This window comes from Pleurodeles waltl, chromosome 3_1 (genome assembly GCF_031143425.1).
Source record: "Pleurodeles waltl isolate 20211129_DDA chromosome 3_1, aPleWal1.hap1.20221129, whole genome shotgun sequence".
NCBI classification, from domain to species: domain Eukaryota; kingdom Metazoa; phylum Chordata; class Amphibia; order Caudata; family Salamandridae; genus Pleurodeles; species Pleurodeles waltl.
The window spans coordinates 398,471,585-398,493,556 of NC_090440.1; the positions used below are offsets into that span (position 1 = coordinate 398,471,585).

At 44.0% G+C, this 21,972-nt stretch overlaps 1 protein-coding gene across 1 annotated transcript in view; it reads left to right on the plus strand.

Moving 5' to 3' along the window:
• TUBGCP4 (tubulin gamma complex component 4) overlaps positions 1-21,972 on the plus strand; it is a 339,555-nt gene that overhangs the window by 262,168 nt on the left and 55,415 nt on the right. The window contains exon 15 of the mRNA XM_069222595.1: positions 12,347-12,481. Within this exon, the coding sequence (XP_069078696.1) occupies positions 12,347-12,481 (135 nt within the window). The remainder of the gene's footprint in view (positions 1-12,346; positions 12,482-21,972) is intronic.

Here is a 21,972-nt window from a genome sequence, read left to right on the forward strand (position 1 = left end):
GGAAGAAGCCGGTGTCTTCCTCGGCCGTTCATAGGGCTGTGGCCAGGAGGTATCGAGCTGCACCATCTGACCCTGGCTTTCTCTCTAGACACCCTACGCCGGAGAGCTTGGTGGTGCAAGCCTCCTGTTCCTCAAAGTCAGCGCCTGGTTCCTTCCCGACGGTGCCTGGAGACAGAGACTCCAAGAAACTGGATGCGCAGTCCAAGAAAATATTTTCGTCATGCAGTTTGGCGTTGAAGGCCACCAACGCCACGTGCATTCTGGGGAGGTACATCCATGCGCTGATGGATGATATTTCGTCTTCATTCACGGAGCTTCCCCAGGGTCTTTTGGATGTGGTCTCGGACGCCCAGGCTGCCGCGACCCAGATTATCCAGTCTGGGCTGGACACGACCGACTCGGTGGCCAGGGCGATGGGCACGGCTGTGGTGGCAAGAAGACAGGCCTGGCTCCGAAACTCAGGGTTCTCTGCGGATGTGCAGTCGACCCTGCTGGACCTCCCGTTTGATGGGGACAGACTGTTTGGAGCCAAGGCAGATTCAGCCTTGGAACGATTTAAGGAGAGCAGAGCCACAGCCAAATCGTTAGGACTGCAAGCTCCTTCTTCCTCTGCCTCTTCTAGAATTTTCAGGAGGTTTCGGGGATTTGGGCGTGGCTCTTATTCCTCTTCCTTTCGGGGGAGGTTCCAGCAACCCGCCTCTTCCCTCCCCTATAGGTCATTTAGAGGGAGGGGGAGGGGTGGGGTCCGTACCAGAGGAGCCTCTCAACAGCACTCTGCCTCTTCCTCGTCCTCTGGAGGGGTGCAGCAGGGGAAGCAGCCTTAGGCTTCCACCGTTTCCCACTCACTCCTCTCCTGTAGGGGGAAGATTACAGCGTTTTCTCCACAAGTGGAAGTCTATCACAACGGACACTTGGGTTCTCGGCATTGTGGGAAAAGGCTACGCCCTTCCCTTTCGGGAGTTCCCGCCCCTCATCCCGCCCCGCCCATCTTATTGTTCAGAAGAACACCTCCTGTTGCTAGAACAGGAGGTTCAAGTCCTCCTTTCAAAGGGCGCGGTAGAGTTGGTCCCAGAGCAGGAAAAGGGTCGAGGTTGTTACTCAAGATACTTCCTGATTCCCAAAAAGGATGGTCAGTTGAGACCAATCCTGGATCTGAGGATCTTGAATTGGTTCCTCAAACAGGAAAAGTTCAAGATGCTGACCCTAGCACAGGTGCTTTTGGCGTTGAACAAGGAAGATTGGATGGTGTCTGTCGACTTGCAGGATGCTTACTTTCATATCCCGATACTCAAGTCGCACAGGAAGTATCTCCGGTTTGTGGTAGGGTCGCAGCACTATCAGTTTGCGGTCCTCCCGTTTGGTCTTACTTCAGCACCTCGAGTCTTCACAAAGGTGATGTCAGTGGTTGCGGCGGAGCTCAGAAGGAAGGGGATAGCAGTATTCCCTTACTTGGACGACTGGTTGATCAAAGCCAAGTCCCCGGAGCTTGTGTCGCATCATCTGCAGTCAACAACCCAGTTGTTGTTCGACCTGGGCTTTTCGGTGAACGTGCCCAAATCTCACCTGGAGCCCTCTCAGCGCCTCCTGTTCATAGGGGCAGTACTGGATACAACATTGAGTCGAGCCTTTCCTCCGCCTCAGCGGATTCAAGATATTCAGGAATTGGTTCCAATGTTTCGAAATGGAGCGGTAGTTCCAGTCCTCAAGGTCCTTCGTCTGCTCGGTCTGTTCGCCTCCTGCATTCTGTTGGTCACGCATGCTCGCTGGCACATGAGGGCTCTTCAGTGGTGCCTCCGAAGGCAGTGGTCTCAACACAAGGGAGATTTAGAAGGTACTGTCAAGATCTCCAGAGATGCTGCTGTGGAATTGAAGTGGTGGATTGCGGGCAACAATCTTTCACAGGGAAAGCCGTTCGCGCAGTCGCCACCAGTGGCCACGGTCATAACGGATGCTTCCACCCTAGGATGGGGAGCTCATCTGGGGGATCTGGAGATCAAAGGGCTTTGGTCTCCAGAGGAACAGGTGTTTCATATCAATCTGTTGGAGTTACGGGCTGTACGTCTGGCTCTCAAGGCCTTCCTCCCATCCCTTCGTGGTCAGTCGGTACAGGTCCTGACGGACAATACTACCACGATGTGGTACATAAACAAACAGGGAGGAGTAGGGTCGTACCTTCTCTGCAGAGAAGCTCTTCGGCTATGGTCCTGGGCAAAGGACCATCAGATTTGCTTGGTGGCAAATCATCTGGCCGGGGTCTTGAATGTACGTGCGGACAGTCTCAGTCGCCAATTCTCGGCAGACCACGAGTGGCGTCTCCATCCAGATCAAGTCTGTTTATTCTTCCAGATGTGGGGGTTTCCTCGGATAGATCTGTTTGCCACTCGGGAGAACGCGCATTGCCCGTTATTCTGCAGCCTCCAGTATCCGATGCAGGGAGCGTTGGGGGACGCGTTTCAGATAACCTGGTGCGACCAGTTGCTTTACGCGTTTCCCCCCATACCCTTGATTCCTCGAGTGTTGAGGAAAATTCGCCAAGACCGGGCCCAAGTCATCTTAATAGCTCCGGATTGGCCAAGGAGGGTATGGTACTCCGACCTTCTCCAACTCTCAATGTGCCCTCCGCTCCGTCTCCCTCTCAGGGCAGACCTCCTCTCGCAGTCGCAGGGGCAGGTTTTACACCCCAACCTCCAGAGTCTGCACCTACATGCTTGGAGATTGAACGGGGCAACCTGAGTTCCTTCTCTCTCCCGCCTGATGTAGTGGATGTTATCTTAGCGGCCAGGCGACACTCCACTAAATCTATCTACGCTAATAGGTGGTCTAAATTTGTTATGTGGTGTGGAGAGAGACAGATTGATCCCTTACATGCTCATCTGTCACATGTTTTGTCTTTTGCACTGTCTCTAGCGCAGAAAGGTTGTGCAGTGGCTACCATTAAGGGTTATTTGTCGGCCTTGTCAGCCTTCATTTGTCTTCCAGACCAACCATCGTTATTTAAATCCCCTATTGTTCTCAGATTCTTGAAAGGTCTTCTGAATCAATATCCTCCAAAACCATTCGTTATGCCTCAATGGGATTTGTCCTTGGTCCTGACTTTCCTTATGGGGTCCCCTTTTGAGCCTATGCATTCTTGCCCCTTAAGGTATTTGGTTATTAAAACAGTATTCCTGGTAGCTATAACATCTGCAAGGAGAGTGAGTGAGTTGCAGGCCTTATCGGTTAAACCCCCTTATATAGCGTTTTATGGGGATAAGGTGGTGTTGAGGACCAAGGCTGCTTTCCTTCCGAAGGTTGTTTCACCCTTCCATTTGGCTCAGACAATCACTTTGTCCACGTTTTATCCTCCGCCTCATCCTTCAAAGGAGGAAGAAAGACTACATCGCCTGGACCCAAAAAGGGCGTTGAGCTTCTATATCGACAGAATGAAGGATATCAGGCTGGAGGATCAGCTGTTTGTCGGATACGTGGGCAAGAGGAGAGGAAAGGCAGTCCACAAGAGAACACTCTCCAGGTGGGTTGTTCTTTGCATTAAAATCTGTTACTCTTTGGCAAAGAAGGATCCGCCTGAGGGCATTAGAGCTCACTCCACCAGAGCTAAGTCGGCCTCTTCGGCCTTGGCCAGGGGTGTTCCTGTGGTTGACATCTGCAAGGCCGCAACTTGGTCGTCCCTTCACACTTTTGTGAAACATTACTGTTTGGACTCTGAGGTCAGAAGGGACGGTCATTTTGCACGGTCAGTGCTGCAGGATTTCTTGGTTTGACCATTTAGGCACCCACCGCCGGGCGTGGTACTGCTTTGGGACTCTATTCATCAGGTGAGGAATCCACAGGTAGTTGTATCCATCAGAAGAACGAGTTACTTACCTTCGGTAACGACTTTTCTGGTGGATACATTAGCTACCTGTGGATTCCTCACGGTCCCACCCGCCTCCCCGTTGCCTTTTTGGTCTCTCCAAGCAATCCTTGAGTGTGCTCCTTTTGGTCTTCAAAGTTGCAATACATTTTGCATGTATGATATTTGTATATATGTGTATATTTATATATAAATCTATATATATATTGGGTATATACATGATTCGTATGTATAAATATATTTATTTGTTTAAAAAAAAAAAAAAAAAAAAGGTTATATTAAATCTACAGCTATTTTATTGCAATGTTGTGTGATTTACAATATTAAGAGATGTTGCTTTGCTCTTTCATTGCATTGGGTTATTATTATTATTCTCATGCACGTAAAAAATGTTGGTACTGTCATCGGCACGTCGGCGAGGACTTCTTATTGCCTGTATGACGTCAGACGGCGTCGCGTGGGCTAGAGTGACGTCCTCGTCGACGTGCAGAGACTAGTAAGAAGATTTCCGTCAAATGCTGGCGCCATGGGAGTATTCATCAGGTGAGGAATCCACAGGTAGCTAATGTATCCACCAGAAAAGTCGTTACCGAAGGTAAGTAACTCGTTCATCTGGACGAATTGGTGCTGTGGACTAAAGTGGAATTATGGCCCAGTCTGACTTTTAACAGCAGCCAATTTGTTGTGCTGCCAGCAGTTTCTGCTCTACCTCACCCTTTAAAGGAAGAGGGGGATTCAACCTGCTCAATCCTAAAACGGGTTTGAACTATTACATCGACTGCCAGAGAGACCATTGTGTTGATGATCAGCTCTTTATTCATTTCTCTGAAGTAAAAATAGTGAAGGTAGTGTAAAAGAGGACCTTGCCAAGGTGATTCATCCAGTACAGGAAAATCTTTTGGGTCCTGGCCAGACACAACCTCTGAAAGGTCTGCAGACCCATTCCACCAAAGCTAAGGCCAGCACTACAGCACTATTGACGGGGATGCCAGTGTTGGATATCTGCAAGGCTGTGACCTGGGTTTTGGTATACACGTTCCCGAAGCACTACTACCTTGACTGCCTTGACAGTCCAATCCAGCAGAAGGGTTGCTTTGCCTGCTCAGCCTTGCAAGAATTACTGGTCTGAGTCCACTATGTAGACTCTCCACATTTTAGCGGTACTGCTATAGCATCTGTTCTAATAGTGAGGAATCTGCGGTTAGAAGTATCTATCACAAGAACAAGTTGCTTATCTTATGTAATGCTCTTTATCTTGGATGCTCTATCTTAACAAAGATTCCTCAATGCCTTTCCTCCTCCACCTTTTTTGACGTAGACTCGTAGTAATGTCCCAAGTCAGAATTCGACACACTGTCAAGTTTTTTGGAAGTGCTCCTCCTCTGAGGGTGAGAAAAGAGAAAAACTAGGAAAACTTATGTCAACTAACAGGGTGGACTTTTAATGCAGCTAGGCTCCATCTCTTCTAGGTGGTGCAGAGTTGCTGTGGAGCTGTATAGCTCCACCTGAGGTGCACAGGAGAGTTGCTGAAATATTCTCTAGATCCGGTCTGGTGTTTACAGTATTGTAAAGGAGAGGAATCTGCAAAAAGAAAGAGTATTCACCAAAAATATGCTTTCCGAAGATATTTAACTTGTTCATCTAGTACCTGGACCTCGGGCAAAAGAGCAAAAATCTCATAAGGTGAATGCATATAATCATTTATTGTGTGGCTATTAATGCTGTTGAGTTAGTTTAGCAGGAACATCGTGCTCCAAACAGCCAATGATTATCATGAAACCCCTTTCCCATATTTTTTTAAGTCAGGGAACCCCACACTCATCTTTTCAGTGAAACAGAAATTCAGGAATATCCCATGTTTCTTCTAACTCGATATTTTTTAAATACATTCCAGGAACATTTGACACTTACATTAAAGTTGCACACAATTAATACTGCTTGTGGTTGCTTCCACTCAACAGTATTTATTTGGTATTTATTTTATTAGTTTGATATTATGCCAGTAAGGCAATACACATTTTTACTCTAACCATAAAATCTATAAAACAATAGCAACCATTCCAATATTTAAAACCTAAGACTATTAATCTGATAAAACATTCAATATACATTACGGCCCACAGACAATCCAATTTCTACAGTTATTTATAACCAACATACCCATCCACAACATCACATTATCAAAGTCTATACCTTTATCTTCCCCAAGTGATTGCTTAAACTTTATAATAAACTATTGTCAGTGATTCATTCAACCAACCACCGATAATCATGAGACTTATATACCTCTATTAAAATCAGAACTAAAATAGCTATCCTAATTCATGCCAAATAAATTAATAGACAGCAGACTGGGGCGTAATCAAAATAGAAGTACACCAAACATAAAATCTGGGCAAAAAATAAAAAATCATGGGAGGCAACAGAATCACTGAAACAAGCCCATCCTCCTGGAATAACTTCAGTATGACGCCCGCATTGATGGTGTATGCCACTTAGCCCTCTTTCCCAGAACCGATCCAAAGGCTAGAAACACCACACCTTTCTGTATAGCAAAACGGGTGTGCCTTAAACAGAAGTGTTTCAGATGCCCAATCTATTTTCATCTCAGATGAAAAGTCAGAGCCTTCATGGGGCTACCAGGCAAACGTTGTTCATCTCTCAAACGTCGACAAAGAACAGAATGATTGTTGCGGAAAATAATACTTTAGTCTGTAGGACATCCGAATTTTTATTTGAGATACCTGCACGTTTAGACCAAACAGAGATGGAATATCTGAAAATAGGTTTGACCCACCTACCCTCTCACTGTTTCTCTGTGCGGTAAAATTAGTTATTGATATATATTTGATAAACTGTTGAAGCATGGTTTTTAGTGTTTACATCAGAATTCTTCTTCTTTGAAAAATGTACCAAACTGTAGACTCCTGGAATCGAAGTTTCCCATTAAGACATATAAATGTCGTACATTAAAGCCAACACATAAACCACCTAATGCAGTTTAGTTTGTCAGTTGTTGCCTTCAGCAGAAGAATATTTTCACCAGATATCAACTTGAGTGTGCCATACTATACAGTATTGGGCCCGGATGGGCTCCATTCGAAAATAATGAATATATTTTCTAACAAGTATTTTATTTTCCGACTACATGTAGCAAAGATACCTCAGTTTGTGGTGCAGATGAGCTGCTAGTAACTTTCAGGAAAAAAAGTCAAATATGCACTCTGTCAGAACTCCGTTCAGAGAGTCACAGGCAAGCAGGAGCTACTGCGCCCAACCATAGGGGGTGAGACCTTTTACTCCTGATGTTCTGGGTCTAACCTACTACGGATCCTGAGCAACTGCCCAAGTATGCCTTCAGCACTTGACTTTCAGTTGTAGCGTGGGTCGAGCAGTGCAAGTCTTCCCTTGGGGAGGTAGGGGCAAGGGTTGAACAGCGGCAACAGCTCACAATATGTTCAGTTGCAGCCATAAATGACTGTCCAGTCACACTATCTCTTATAACAAAAGTATTATTTATATATGAACACAAAGTGAAATACGGCATATACAAACAGTACACAGTCTTGTGAGGTCAGGGCTGTCATGTTTAATGAAGTCCCTTGGGACCCTCTTCCCCTCTCACGAGCAATAGTGGTTATTGCCCATTCATTGTAGGGGGACATTCAGGTTAGGCTTCACTAGCAGCCTGAGTCTTAGGAGTCCCACTTATACTCCTCGTTCCTATCCTCAGTCGAGAATTGGGCCTGCATTGGTCACTCTGTCGGTCTTTCCTCACAATTATGACATCCACCATGCTGCACGCTTGTCTCCCTTTGGCAGCCCACTCTGGCATACAGGGTCACTACACCTGCTGTTCATGTGGGGGCCTAGATCAGCACAGCAGCAGGTTCCTCTTGATGGCAGCCCACTTTTGCATACAGGGTTGTCGACTCACACCACAATCAGGTGCTGGCCCAGTCAGTGCAGCAAAGTTCATAGCTCACTTCATGGCAGTCCCTGACTTGCACATGGTAGTTTCCAACTTAATCCTACACACGGGCAATGACCCGATTGGTGCAACAAAGTTCACAGCGGCCCTCATCTGGCATACAGGGGTCACTGACTTAATTCTGCACACAGGCAAAAGCCCAATCGGGGCATCAGCTCTCTCCTCTCACCTTGCTGCAGGGACCCACTTGCCAGGATCCCCCACTGGATCTTGCTCCGTCCAGCTTCCTCACTGATCTTAACAAGCAGGCAGACACTGGTGCTCCAGACCCCAGGGGCAGGTGGTCTTGGATGTTCCTGGGTGATTCCCCCTCACCTAGTTGGGAGACTGGCAGAAGTCTTGCAGAGCTTCCCCTCCTCGCACAGCCCGTCTGGCTGCTTGACCATTGACAATTCCTGGAACTTCATGCTCCCCTTCTTATAGTCCTTTTCCAGACACCAATGTGATTTGGAATCGGAGTCTTTGATGTTTGTGTTGGGGGTCTGCTTCCTTTTGAAGTGCCCTCTCCCCTGCCTTGCTGTTCCTCCCAAACGCAGTCTGTCACAGTAGGAGCGACTCCAAATCTGATATCTCCACAACACCGGCCATGGGAGTGACTAGAGGTTCACATCTGCCTGTCAACTACAGTGATGTGTATCAAAAGGTTACCTCAGAGCCTCAGCCCTACTCTGTATGATTCTCTTATCAGCCCCATATCGTTCCTGAGGTGTCTCGAGGCTCCTTTCCAGAGACCTCTTCTCTGAATCCAAGAGCACTCTTTGAAGTGTGCGGGAGAGCCTGGCTTGCCTTCCTCCAGTATGTCCCACCAGCTCACATGAATGCAGAAATCCACAAATCTGTCTAAGGAGGTATTCTTCGAACTCCAGTCAGCCAACCTTGGGTCTCCCACAATGGAACACAGAATCGTACATGTATTGTACCATACACAGGCACACATACACCCAACAGAAGAATATAACACACACTGCTCGGCATTACATACTAACCTGATGTTGGCCAAATGTGAGTTAAGCCCACAGCAGTAGAACTTTTCAATTAGTGCACCTATAGACCTCACTCCAGTGACACTACTAAAAAGGCCTGTCCACTTCAGCTGATTACTACATAATATGCTGTCACCACTGCACTTGTGCTCCTTAACTCCTGGCTAAGTCAGTATCTTACACAAAAAGATAATGAACGCATTGCTGAACATTGTCAAACATGCACCCCCAGTCACAGATCTGGGTTTAATCCATTGTTATTTTGCTCACCACGCCACTCCAGTTTGGACCCAGCCATATGCAAATTAGCCTTGACCCTGCTCCTGATGGGAACAGTCCAGCCCGAACTGCCATGCCAGGTCCTCCCTGGTACAGAAAACAAGCATCCTGGGACCGTTTTCAGGGTATCACCCTCATCAGCCAGGCACTCCTTCCATCATCCTTTTGTGTTGCTAAAGTTGCCCTTAAGTGGTCATGGTATGCCCAGGCATAGGTCCCTTGCTCATTGTGCCACTGGATTCAAGCTAGCCTGGCTGATGAGGGGTGATACCTGAAACCAGTCCCCGGATGCTTGTTTCCGGTTCAGGGAGCACCTTGCCTGGCATTTCGGGGCTGACTGTTTCCATGGGGAGCAGGGTCAAGACTGATTTGCATATGTCTGGGTCCAAACTGGGTGGCATGGTGAGCAAAAGAAGAATCTGTGACTGGGGGTGAGTGTTTGAAAGTTTCTGCACTCCATTCATCATCCTTTTGTGTTGCTGAAGGCAGTATCCTTTACCACTATGAGGATAGTGCTCTGGCCATCTCTCCAGTTCCAAAAAGACCACAATCTGTGAGGCAGGCCTATGTCATGGTGTGCACACATGATCCGTGTCCTCCCATGATAACAAACATCAGCACCAGGAATGCAGATCAGGGCAGGGGTACATGTCTTTCGATATTCAATGGATTTTTCTGTCCCAGCACACTCTTGGCCTGCTGATACAGCCCTCACATATTGAAGTGACCGATCCAACCTGTGGCATAAGCAGATGCAACTGCTTGACACATGAAGTGCTGGCATTTTGAAGAAATTATGGGGTGTTGGTTTAAACTGCTGAATAATTGTGGTTGTTGTAGTCAGCACTGCCTTCACTTTATGGATTATTCGACTTTCTAACACTTCTGTGAAGGTTCTGTCCTTGTCTCAAATCTGACATGAAAAAAACTGTCTGGCACACAGGTGTCTCTACACAGAGCGCATACCACCAATTTCAGGTGATGTGCTACTACTTGCCTTCTATACACTGAAGCCTCTCATCTGTAGCCCTTTCCCCTAACTTATACATGCAGACATAGTGTGTGTTGCAAAGTTCTTTGCTCCAGAAAATGCTTCCTACATTAGGTCATATGGATCAACAATGATTCTTAAGTGTTTTTTTTTATTTATTTTTTATTTAAACGACTCCTATTGAACTGTTTCTGATTATCTGTTGCATTGCAACAAATAACTAACAGGTTGTTGATGTGTTTAATTTTGCACTAGAGATTTTATTTTTCTTCATGTTTGCAAACATGTTTGCTCTTTCATATGAAAGAGCTAAGGTGTGAAGTGGTTCTTGGGAAAGGTGGTAGTGTGACCGTGCATTGTATGAGATAAAGTACCTCCTGGCGTACATGGTAAGGATATTGCAAGTCACCTCGGTGTTCCATAACCTTATAACGTTATTCGACCTTCAGCCTCGTTACTCAATATGGTTATGGAAGTCCTCTGTGACTTGCAGAATCCTTGTAATGCACGGCAGACAATACTGTATCCTTTATGTTCAAGGAACTCCTCTGTGACTTGCAGCATCCTTGTAATGCACGGCAGACAATACTGTATCCTTTATGTTCAAGGAACTCCTCTGTGATTTGCAGCATCCTTGTAATGCACGGCAGACAATACTGTATCCTTTATGTTCAACCCCACACCGCAGAGGACGAGGAGCTCAGGAACCAGCTGCTAACACTTCCATTGTCTTCTACGGAATCCTCGGCCGTACTTTCTACACTCTGTATTACATCACATAAAACATGGTATTCCCGAAGGTACAGGATTGGTGCAAAGCTTGCATCATGGCATACACTTATCTTGTGAACGCCATCTTAGGAGTGTTTATCCACATGGATCCTGCAGTAAAGCTCTTGGGCCTCCCTGGAGAGGAGAAAATAAAGCTACAAAGCAGTCCCTTGGGTAAACTAATTTCCTATTTTCTGTTAGGTTCAATAACCTTAGCCCAGCTTTGGAAACCAACCCACACCCCCGAACCACTCTGTATGGGCTTCTGGTGAACTAAAATGTGTCATCTAAATGCCACAGAGAAATTATTCACGATTCTGGCAGGCAAAATGTTCCATTTTGAAAGGATCTTGAAACTTTTCAAACCATTATAATCCCAGATTTAATACAGACAGGATTGAAAATTAGGACGTGGCTCTTCAGAAGGTGGAGAACGAGCTTCTACCTTCCCAGCGATGAGGCTTCCCTTTCAAGGGTTGAATACTTATGCACGTCTTAATAAATAGTCTAAGTGTTGGATGTCAGGGATGAGCCCTTTTAATGCATGTCCCTAATGTAATAAGTGCTGTGTATGAAATTATACACAAGTACACATTTGGATCCCCTGAAACTATATTCTCTGATCCCATTATGTATCATGTGGCCCTATAAGCAATTATAATTTTCACCCGCATGTTTTGTTTTCCTCTTATCTTAATGTTTTTTTCTCTTCTAACCTCTTCTTTTTACTCTGATTGATTTTTAACATAACGTTTCAAACAAAGGCCATTGGCCTCTGCATAGTGGTTAATTGAGACACCCATGTTTTCAGTTTCTATTTTAAGCCCTTCGCTGTAAAGGTTAAAATGCTTATGAGGACATGAATGGCATCTTCACCAGGGCGAATTGTAATAATGAATGTAGACTGTTTGAGTTGTTTTTTTAATGGGAACGTTCCATTTAAGTACTATTCTGATAATGCCAATACAAGGGAGCAAGGAGTAGTGTAATGCAGTCAACAGAAACACATATTTGTTCATATTAAAAGTAACACAACTTTCTAATAAAATGACCATGAAGAAGACCAGTGATATGTTAACAATTGTTTAAATCATCGAGGTCTGCAGGCGACTTTTTGCAGGTTAGAAGGTTCCTGTCCAGTTTTCAGTTTGTTGGGCAATTTTTTTTTGCAAAGAATTGTGCTGGCTCTACTTTTAATATTGGCTTTTTTGAAAATTAGCTGTTCACCTGAGTTCCCATATTTTGAACACAACGGACTACATACAGAGTGAAGTGACAATTCTGTGTGCACGTCATTGAGGTATGGTTCTACACGTGGCTTTTCATGCTTCTCTAATTCAGTAACCAACAGCATACGTTTGTATGTTCTCCCTATCAGAGATGCCATATAGCTGCTTAGTTTTCATCCGTCAGCATTATACTTGTCAGCCAGTACCCTTTATTATTCAGTAAAAACATTTTATGTATTTCTTCTGTAGGTCGATGTGCTGGAATCCCAATTTTCCCAGCTTCTTCATCAGATAAATTCTACACGAGACTTTGAAAGTGTAAGATTAGCTCACGATCACTTTTTGAGTAATCTTCTGGCTCAATCATTCATCTTACTGAAGCATGTAAGTAAATATTTAAGATAGCTTTATTTCTGGTAAATTCGCATATTTTGTATTGTGTTGCTGAGCAAAGAGAATCGTGTCCGTCTTCCTCGTTGCATTTATCTCCTGCATGTTTACTTTATCTACCTGGTGTGCAGTTACACATCTGGATTGTCTATGCCCAAATCATATTTAAATGTTAAGTGTGCTGACTGTGTTGCATATGGACAATTTCCTGAGCCTCTTAGTTACCAAAAACAAAGATAAAGGAGATTATGGTGGCTAGCGATCCCTCTTGTAAGTAGCCAATTAATTGCCACAACAATGGTTCTCATTTTGTAAGGAATACTATATACCTGGGTGAACACTATTATTATACCTTGTTGGGCACTGTTTATATGTGGCAGGAGGCAATGCCTGTGGGGGGCAGATGTGGATAGGATCCCTAGGACCATCTGACTTGCTGTTAGGTTTCATAGCTTTGCCTAGTGTCTGCTAGCACGCCTGGTCCTTAGTAAGGAAACTTACAAGGAGACGCGTATAGGTCGAGGAACCTTTTGAATCGCATGAAGTATCCTAGTCATGCAGTGATCACTGAACCAATAATCAACATCAATAGATCAATATCAAACACTTAAGAAACCAAAAAGAAAACCATATTAATCAGAAATAACCATCACTCATGGAAAAGGTTAACAACTTTTATTCCCTATTGATTACAATTCTAATCAATTGTTAATTATATCTTTATTAAGCAATTTTTATTAGTTCATTCAAAGAAAACTCTTTTCTTAAAGGAAAGCATGAGCAAAAATGCAATTCATAAGTCAGTGAACATCAGCATTAATGATGCAATTCAGCAAATCAATTTGTCAGTCATTTGTCACTGTCAACGTCTCCCCTGTCAGCCTGCCTAACCAAGGTTAGCATTAGCATGTGGGTCTTTATGTGAAAACAATTTAGTGAAAACATGAATTTGGAAAAATCTACCTAAGAGAGAAGTTCTATAAAAAAAAACAGCACAGTTGGTACCTAGAAGAAAAGGCACAACATTTGCCAGTTACATTTTCATAGCTACCAATCCAGGATGGATCAGCAACAAGTCAGTCTTCGTCCCCAGGTAATCAATGGTCAACTACGGATCAGACTCACAGAGTATAAGCCCAATTGTCAGCACCTTGGACAGTGTCTCCTGACGTCATCAACTTTCTCATCGCAGTTCTGATTTCTCACCCCTTGTCATTACTTTTTATTAGGGTCTCCCAGTCCATCCCACTAGTTGCTAATTGGTCAGTCCGTCGGAAGTTATGACTCTAACCTATAGTTTTTGATTACCAAATCTTTAACTTTGCATATGTCTTATGTCCCATAAAACTGATTGGTTCTTCTTGCGATGAGAACATCATCCGGCTCTTCAGGTAAAGACATTGTTGCATACGAGTCTCTAGTCAGTGCCTCTATTGTTCAAGTCCTGGGAAAGGACATTTAGCCTACACTACACATAATTGTATCAAATTGTCTTCATCATCTCCTGTTCGTTGGTACATTTGCAGAATGTTCTAGCTGAGCAGCTTGAACTCTGAGCGGTTCAAGGTTGCCATTCCTGGTTAACAGTCCTGTGCAAGGCACTCAAATTCTTCCTGTTCAGAGCAAGCAAGGCCCAGTATAACCAGGTCCTTAGTCCGGCTAATTTAAGAAAATGAATTAATACATAGGTTATACACTTATACACTTCGTTATGACATATTAGTAAATTTTCTTATACATTTTTCTATTATTTTGCATCTGTTAATACACATGGTGACCATTCTCTGAGGGCACATTTTCAAATGCGCACGTTATTTTCTAAAATTAATTTCTCTATGCATTTATCTCATTAATACAACACACATTAATCATTAGAAATTTCTTTCATTAACATATCTGCTCCATCAGTCCCTCATCTGTTTACTAAATATATCATCACACCTTTCTTGTCAATACTTTACAAATTTGTCTCAGATGTATTTTGCCTTCTTCTTGAATTTTCCCTATAAATTTGTCTCCTAGGTGGTTCTTCCCTTCTCGGATAATTCTTTGATTTTCTTCATCTTATTTTCTGCCATAATTTGCATGTACCCAATAATCCTAATATGGAAACAATCACAATTAATATTCCCTGGACAATTTTCCATAATACCCCATTCCAAATTTGACTAAACCAATTTCCCACAGAGGCAAATCCATTTCCAACCTTTTCCCAAACCCCTGGTTCCTTCAATTCTTTCAAATCCTTGCTTGAATTAGTTAAATTAGTAAGTAAGTCTCTTATCTCTGTATCCTGCTCAGGTATGAATGAACAACAATGCCTAGCATTAATCATTTTACAGACTCCGACGTCTTTTGCCAAAATGATGTCTAAAGCAAGCCAATTTTGAAGTGTCATAGCTCTATCCGCAGCCAATTTAGTATTTAACAGGAGTATTGCCCCTGTAAAGTTTGTCAGCATGTTATCCACAATAGTAGACAATTTTCGTATCTTATTTGCATTCAAAATAACTCCTACAGAAGGAATTATTGCACCAAAAATATCCCCTACAATTGCAGAAGAAGTTTCCCTCCTCAGTCGTTTATGATGTAATTCAGTCACTTTAGGTATCTTCTTTAGGTCATCTATCTGATATATCTTAGGGAAAACTATCCCTAAATAGCATGTCCCATACCATTCTCTAGGAGGACAGTAATAAGCATTAAGTCCACAGATATAATAAATTCCAGGAATCACAGGGTCCGAACAATTCAACATAAAAGTCCATTTACCCTGAAACAAAAACACATGCCTGCATTCACTTGTTCTCACAAACAGATTGTCAGTGCGCAATTTTGGCCTATATATGCAAAGCTTGCCTACGTGCAGTGCATCTAAGGCTCATCTCCCTTGTGCTTTAATAGCAATGTGAGCATAATCATTTTTGTAAGCCCTTTTCTCCAGTTCTTTCTCTAATTTCTCCTTCAATGCCTTCCTTCAGTATGCCCTATAAAGCTCTTTTCAATCAACAGGTTAAATTGTTACGGTGAGCATAAGCAGTTCCAAATGTTACTGTCAGTTCAAAGAACACCCTGTCTAATACTAATTCATGCTCCTTAGCTATTTTACTCAAATATCTAATGATGGGTACAAAAGATAACACTAAATTGTGATTGGAGTAGAAATACTGAATATATTCTTGGTTATGAAATCTGGTTAATAGCAAACTACAAGTTATGCTGTACGTTAATGGCAAGCTCTATGGTACGTAACCCCTTCTTCCACAGAGGAAGGAATTTGCGTACACACAAGACAATTCGCTGCATCCATCGTCTCCACATACTAACTCAACAACTGATAGAAAACATTAGAAAAAAAGCTCTCCTTGTGCATTAGTATTGTCATGCAAATATTTTTCATCTAGCTTGAACCTCTCTAAAGCTGTTAGTGTAGTAGTCTCAAGAACAGGAGCAATAGCAGCTTCCTTCATTTCATGAATAGACATTCCCACAATCAATATTATAAACATTATTCCACACATAATTGCCACTCCAACACTCAAATATCTGCAAAATCTAATATTTCTAACGCAATTATTTAATTCAGCCATGATCCGTAAAGAATCAGGAAGTAGAAAATAACTCCTAATTAAAGTGCAACAGGAAAAATAAAAAATAAAAAAATAAAAAATACTTCTTTCTCGCAATTCAACTTCACGCCCAAGAACCCTTTTCTCCTTTGTCAAAATCAGTTAGCAGCTTGTCACATCCAGGTTTTCAAATGTCAAATCAGGTTATCAATGTCTTTTCCGGGTTTATTTATACAGTCTCTATTTATTCCTCTTCAGATTAGCTCAACAACTCAGTCTATTGATTCCCTTCAGGTTGCATCAAAATACTGATTCGGAACTTCTCTGTCAAAGCAAAAGGACATAAACTCGTTTTGCCTCTCACTTGTTGCTGCATATGCCCACTCAGGACCTGCGTATCTTCGACTTGCTACTCTTTTCCTTTTCAACCTTTGCTCTCCAGCTAATTCTCCTTCACTTAGTTCGTCCTTTCTTGTAGTGTCTAATTCTTCCTCTATTGGCTCATTTATGACCAATTCTTTCTTCTTTCCAGTTTGCGATTCAGGCCAATTGTCTCGTTTCCTCGATCCTTCTGTCAATATTCTTTTCAAAATTGGACTCTTCTCTTTTCCTCTTTCTATGGTGCTTTCTCTTGATGGACCTGCAACGGGTTCAGGAGGAGTCGGACCACTGTAGATCTGATCCGTCTCAACTTTTTCCCCCCTCTTGATCTGGCACTTGCTCTGCTTGTGCTCCAGCACCGTCTACTTCTGGGAGAACCCTTCCTGCGCTTGGTTCTCCAGTTGTGTCTGTTGAGTTAGACTCTTGCTCACGCTCTTGTATTTCCGCACCTTCATCTCTTACTGGTGTGATTGACCCTTCTTCCACCAGCTCTGGGTCAATTTCAGGTTCAGTTTGCTCCGGTTCTGGCTCAGGAAGAGCCACTTGTTTCGCTGCTGTTGGTGCTCTGAACAACACTTCTTCATGATCTTGCGGTCTCACCACTCTCTTGGTATGGCTCGCATGTATCCAGTTCGGTAGTCCAGCACACTTCACACCTGTCGTAGTAGTCAGCACCACCTGATATGGGCCCTTCCAATGCGGCTCTAGGCAAGTCTTTCGAACATGCTTTTTGATGACGACCCAATCTCCTGCTCTCAGATTGTGACCTGGGTCATTGATGGATGGCAGGGTAGCAGCCTGCACCTGCTCAGAGAAAGATCAAACCACATCAGCCAGACCTTTGCAGTAGTCCAACACCATATCATCTGTAATATTGACAAGAGCATTTGCTGGAATTGCTGGCAACCTCATTGCTCTGCCCATGAGAATCTCGTGGGGTGACAGTCCTGTCTTTTCTGTCAGGTACATTTCGCATTGACATCAACACCAAAGGTAATGCGTCTGGCCATTTCAGATTTGTTGCGGCACACATCTTGGCAATTCTTGACTTCAATGTACCATTCATTTGCTCCACCAGCCCTGAGGCTTCAGGACGAAAACTGCAATGTAACTCCTGCTCAATGTTTAGTGCTGCACATTAGAGTTTGATCACTTCGTTATTGAAGTGTGTTCCCCTATCTGATTCTAAAGAGATCGGAAATCCGAACCTTGGTATTAACTCTCTAAGCAACAGCTTAGCTACTGTGACACTATCATTCCTACGTGTGGGGTATGCTTCAATCCAATGGCTGAACACACACACAATCACCAACTCATACTTCAATCCACCACAGGCAGGCATCGCATTGAAATCCAATTGCATTCTGCTGAATGGTCCTCCTGCTCTTCCAATGTGGCTCAAATTCACCACTGTCCCTTTTCCCACGTTTAGTTGCTGACAAACTACACACCAATGACATACTGCCTCTGTTGCTTGTCTGAACTTTGGATTAAAACAATCAACCTTGGACAATCTAACTATGGCATCTCTTCCAATATGTGCTTGTCCATGATAATAACGGGCTTCTGAGTCAACAAACTGTTTAGTAGTACCACCTGACCCTCCTCAGAAACCCAAATCTCATCTGTGTTTTTAATCCATTTAAGTTTTACCCAAAGCTTTTTCTCTTCCTTGTTTGCATTTTCCTGCAAGGTCTTCAATTCCTCTAGTGTGTCAATTATTTTCAAAGCAAAACTTGCACAATTATTTTCTTCTTCAGGCATTAGTTCCCACTTGGGTTTAAACGTTATACAGTTCAATGTGCAAAACCTTGCGACTTGATGTGCATATCCATTTCCCAAGGAAATGTAATCCTGTGTCTTTTGGTGTGCACTGCATTTTACCACAGCAATTTCTTCAGGTAACTGAATTGCGTACAACAACTCTTTTATCCAGTCGCCATTTCTTACTGGAGTTCCAGTCGAGCTCATAAAACCTCGCTGCGACCACAACTGGCCAAAATCATGAACAATTCCAAATCCATATTGACTATCGATATAGATTGTGACTCTTAACCTTGCAGAAACATAGCAGAGCTACTACTTTTGCCACTTGTGCAGAGTATACACCTGGAAGCCATGAAGCTTCTAATGTGCCTGTAATTGTGCACAAAGCATATCCTGTTCCTAATGTGCCTGTAATTGTGCACACAGCATATCCTGTTCTCAGTGTGCCTGTTCCATTCCTGAGACACGAACCATCAACAAAGACAATTTGGTCATTTTCTTCTAAACGCATGTCTCTAATGTCAGGCCTTGGTCTTGTACATAGCTCAGTAACCTCAAGACAATCATGCTCAATAGCTTCCTCTTTTTCAATTTCAACAGTATCACTTGGAAGTAATGTTGCTGGGTTTAGCACCGTACATCTTTTCAATGTTACATTTGGAGCACCCAAGATGCTCGTCTCATACCTTGTCAGTCTTGCACCTGTCAAATATTGAGTTTTCGTCCTTGTCAGTAAAATCTCAACAGAATGTGGTACCATTACAGTCAAAGAGTATCCCATGACTACCCCCTCACATTGGGAAAGACTTTGACCAACTGCGGCTAATGCGCGCAGACAACCTGGTAAAGCTGCTGAACCGGGTCCAAGGTAGCTGAAAAATAAGCTACTGGGCGATAAGCACCTCCATGGACCTGTGTCAAGACAGACAAAGAACAAGCATCACGTTCATGACAAAAAAACAATGTGAAAGGCTTTGTGTAATCAAACATTCCCAATGCTGGAGTTCTGCACAAACTCTCTCTCAATTTGGTGAATGCTTTCATCTGGTCCTAATCTAGGGTAATAGGATCTGTAACTTCCTTATGTGTCAATTGCTGTAAGGGTTTGGCAATCTCAGCAAAATTTGGAATCCACTGTCTACAGTACCCAACCATTACCAGAAACATTCTGACATCTCTCTGTGAAGCCCCCTTGGATTTCTCTGCAGGATCATGGTAATTCTCTCCCTGGAAATTCTCCTCAACCTCTTCTCAATCTGGTGTCCCAGATATTTCTCTGACTTTTGGTAGGACTGTAATTTTACAGGTGAGACTTTATGTCCAAACTCTCCCAAATGATACAACTCCAGGTGCTTTTTCAGGGTCTGATTAAACAGTGATAGTGACTCCGTATTGTTGCGCCGCGGCTGCGAGCTGCTGCGGTGCAACCTGGGGAGACCGCGGCGGCCTGCGGGGGAAGCCGCGGCTCGGGTCAAGGGTCGCGGCACCTGCCGCTGCCCTTTTCTCTGGCCACGAGCTGCTTTTTCGAGCGCGGCAGGGCCGCAGACCCAGAATCTGGTCTCGGTCCTCGCCGCGCTCAGCGTACACGATAATTAACACTTTAGGATGCCCGGGGCCTCCCTCCATAAATCCACTTACCTGTCACACGCACAAGATCTGCCTGCCTACACATGACTAGTGTATAAAGCATGCCTTTCTCCTTCCCAGCATGCTGTGCAATTCCTCTCTTCCCTGCATGCATTGTTTCTCTTTACTCAGGAGCATGTTTTCTATTTTCAGTTGTGACCTTTTCCCAAACCAAGATGGTGGTATTACTACTTCCTGTTTCTCACTTCCTGTCTAGGGGTATATAAGGGGAATCTATCTTTCTTCTCATTGCGTTGCAACACTCCTACGGTGGTAGTCACGCTCCGGCTGGTTTCCTTTTGTGACGCCAGTCGTTTTTGATCTGTCTTCAGTCTCCAGAATTCCAGGATCTTAAGTTCTAATTCCTTGTGTCCTCCATCTGTTTCAGGGAGTTCCTGTTGGAGGTTTTTTTTCCCTTTTGGAGTTTTTCCTCTGGGACTCCTTCTGGAGGGCACGGACTGTAGTGGCTGACTATTGTCAAACAGCACCGTGGCTACCGGAAGGGGTCGCCCCTACCTCGGCCAGAGCAGGACTTGCAGGAACCAAGGCCGCTCACCACCTCTCTCCAACATCGACGGTAAGCTCAGGGTGAATCATAACACGTATACCCTTGAGGAAGCCTGCACCAGCTGTAGATTCTGTTTAGGAATTTGAAACTAAAAAGAAACTGACTATCATCATGATGAGGCACAGAAAAGAAAGCTTGTGACAGATCTACCACTGTGAACCTCTCTGCATCGCAGGGAATCTGAAACAGTATCACTGCTGGATTGGGCACTATTGGACAACACTTAACCACCATGTCATTCACTTTTCGCAAGTCCTGCATAACTCGTACTTTCCCACATGGCTTTTTCAAACCCATTATCAGTGAATTACATGGGCTACTCAGCACTTCTTTCAAAACTCCTAGTTTTAAAAAGTCTCCAATTATTTGTTCCACTTTCATTAAAACGTCTTGTGGCTTGTATATACTGTGGAAGCTGCGGGAACACTGCATTTGGCTTCAAAGTGATTTTAATCGACTCCACTCCCTTAATCAAACCTACTTCCTTTCCTGTCAGATCCCACACCTCTTCCTTCACAGTTCCCTGTAAATCTGCATGCAATTCTTTCACAGTGAGCATTGGGCAAAATTCAATCAATGGGTATTCTTCATAGGCATTGTTAACTATCATTGCAGTTGCCTGCTCTTCTTCATCATCACTATTTGTCTGGACTTCTATCCCTGTGTCTGAACAATTGATGGAACATTTGGTCTTGCACAGTAAGTCTCTATCCAATAAGGATACGGGACCTGAATCGCACGACCTGCACTGGTTCTGTGATTGGATTTGTCAACTGTCTGTTCTCCACTCCCACAACTTGTACTGTTCTGCCTGAAAGAGGTAAATTCGGGACTTCTATGCTTCTTACTGTAGAGCGTGTAGCTCCTGTGTCAATCAAGAATGAGGCCTTGTAGCCCATCACCTTTCCCTTCACAAAAGGTCCTCTCTGATCTACTTCTAGAGAAGCGGCAAGCATACAGGCCCCTTCATCTGAACTATCACTCATCTATTCTTCGTTTATTTCATCCTCACTGTAAAATGGAAACTGATGTACTGTGTTATTACTACTGTCTTGTCTTTGACCTGTGACCTGCTGAGTAAGCATCACCTGTTGCTGCTCCATCGGGGCTTGAGGTATTTGCATTTGCTGTCTAGGTACCATGGGGACCTGCTGCTGTGCTGGCTGTAATGGAGCAAATTGTGCACGCAGCACGCTGCGCCGGTAGGAAATTCTGTCCTCGATTGTGAGCATTAGGAATGAATCCTTTCATTCTTGGGACTTTCACAGTTTGGAATGTGCTGACGTCCCCTTGCTGAACCACATTATCCTGTGCCATCAATGGACACTCCCGCTTCCAGTGTCCCACGTTTCCGCACAAATGACACAGTATCATCTTTTTTCATACCTTGCATGTCATTCTGAACAACCACAGTCCCTAAGTCTGGACCACGCATCATGTCCATTCCACGCCCTCTACCTCTCACTTGAGGCTGGAACATAACAGCTCTCTGCTGTGACAACATAGATGGTTCTATAGCTCCCTGCACTCCTGTTTGAACTGCCTTTATTTTCATCACCATCACTTTCTCGTTC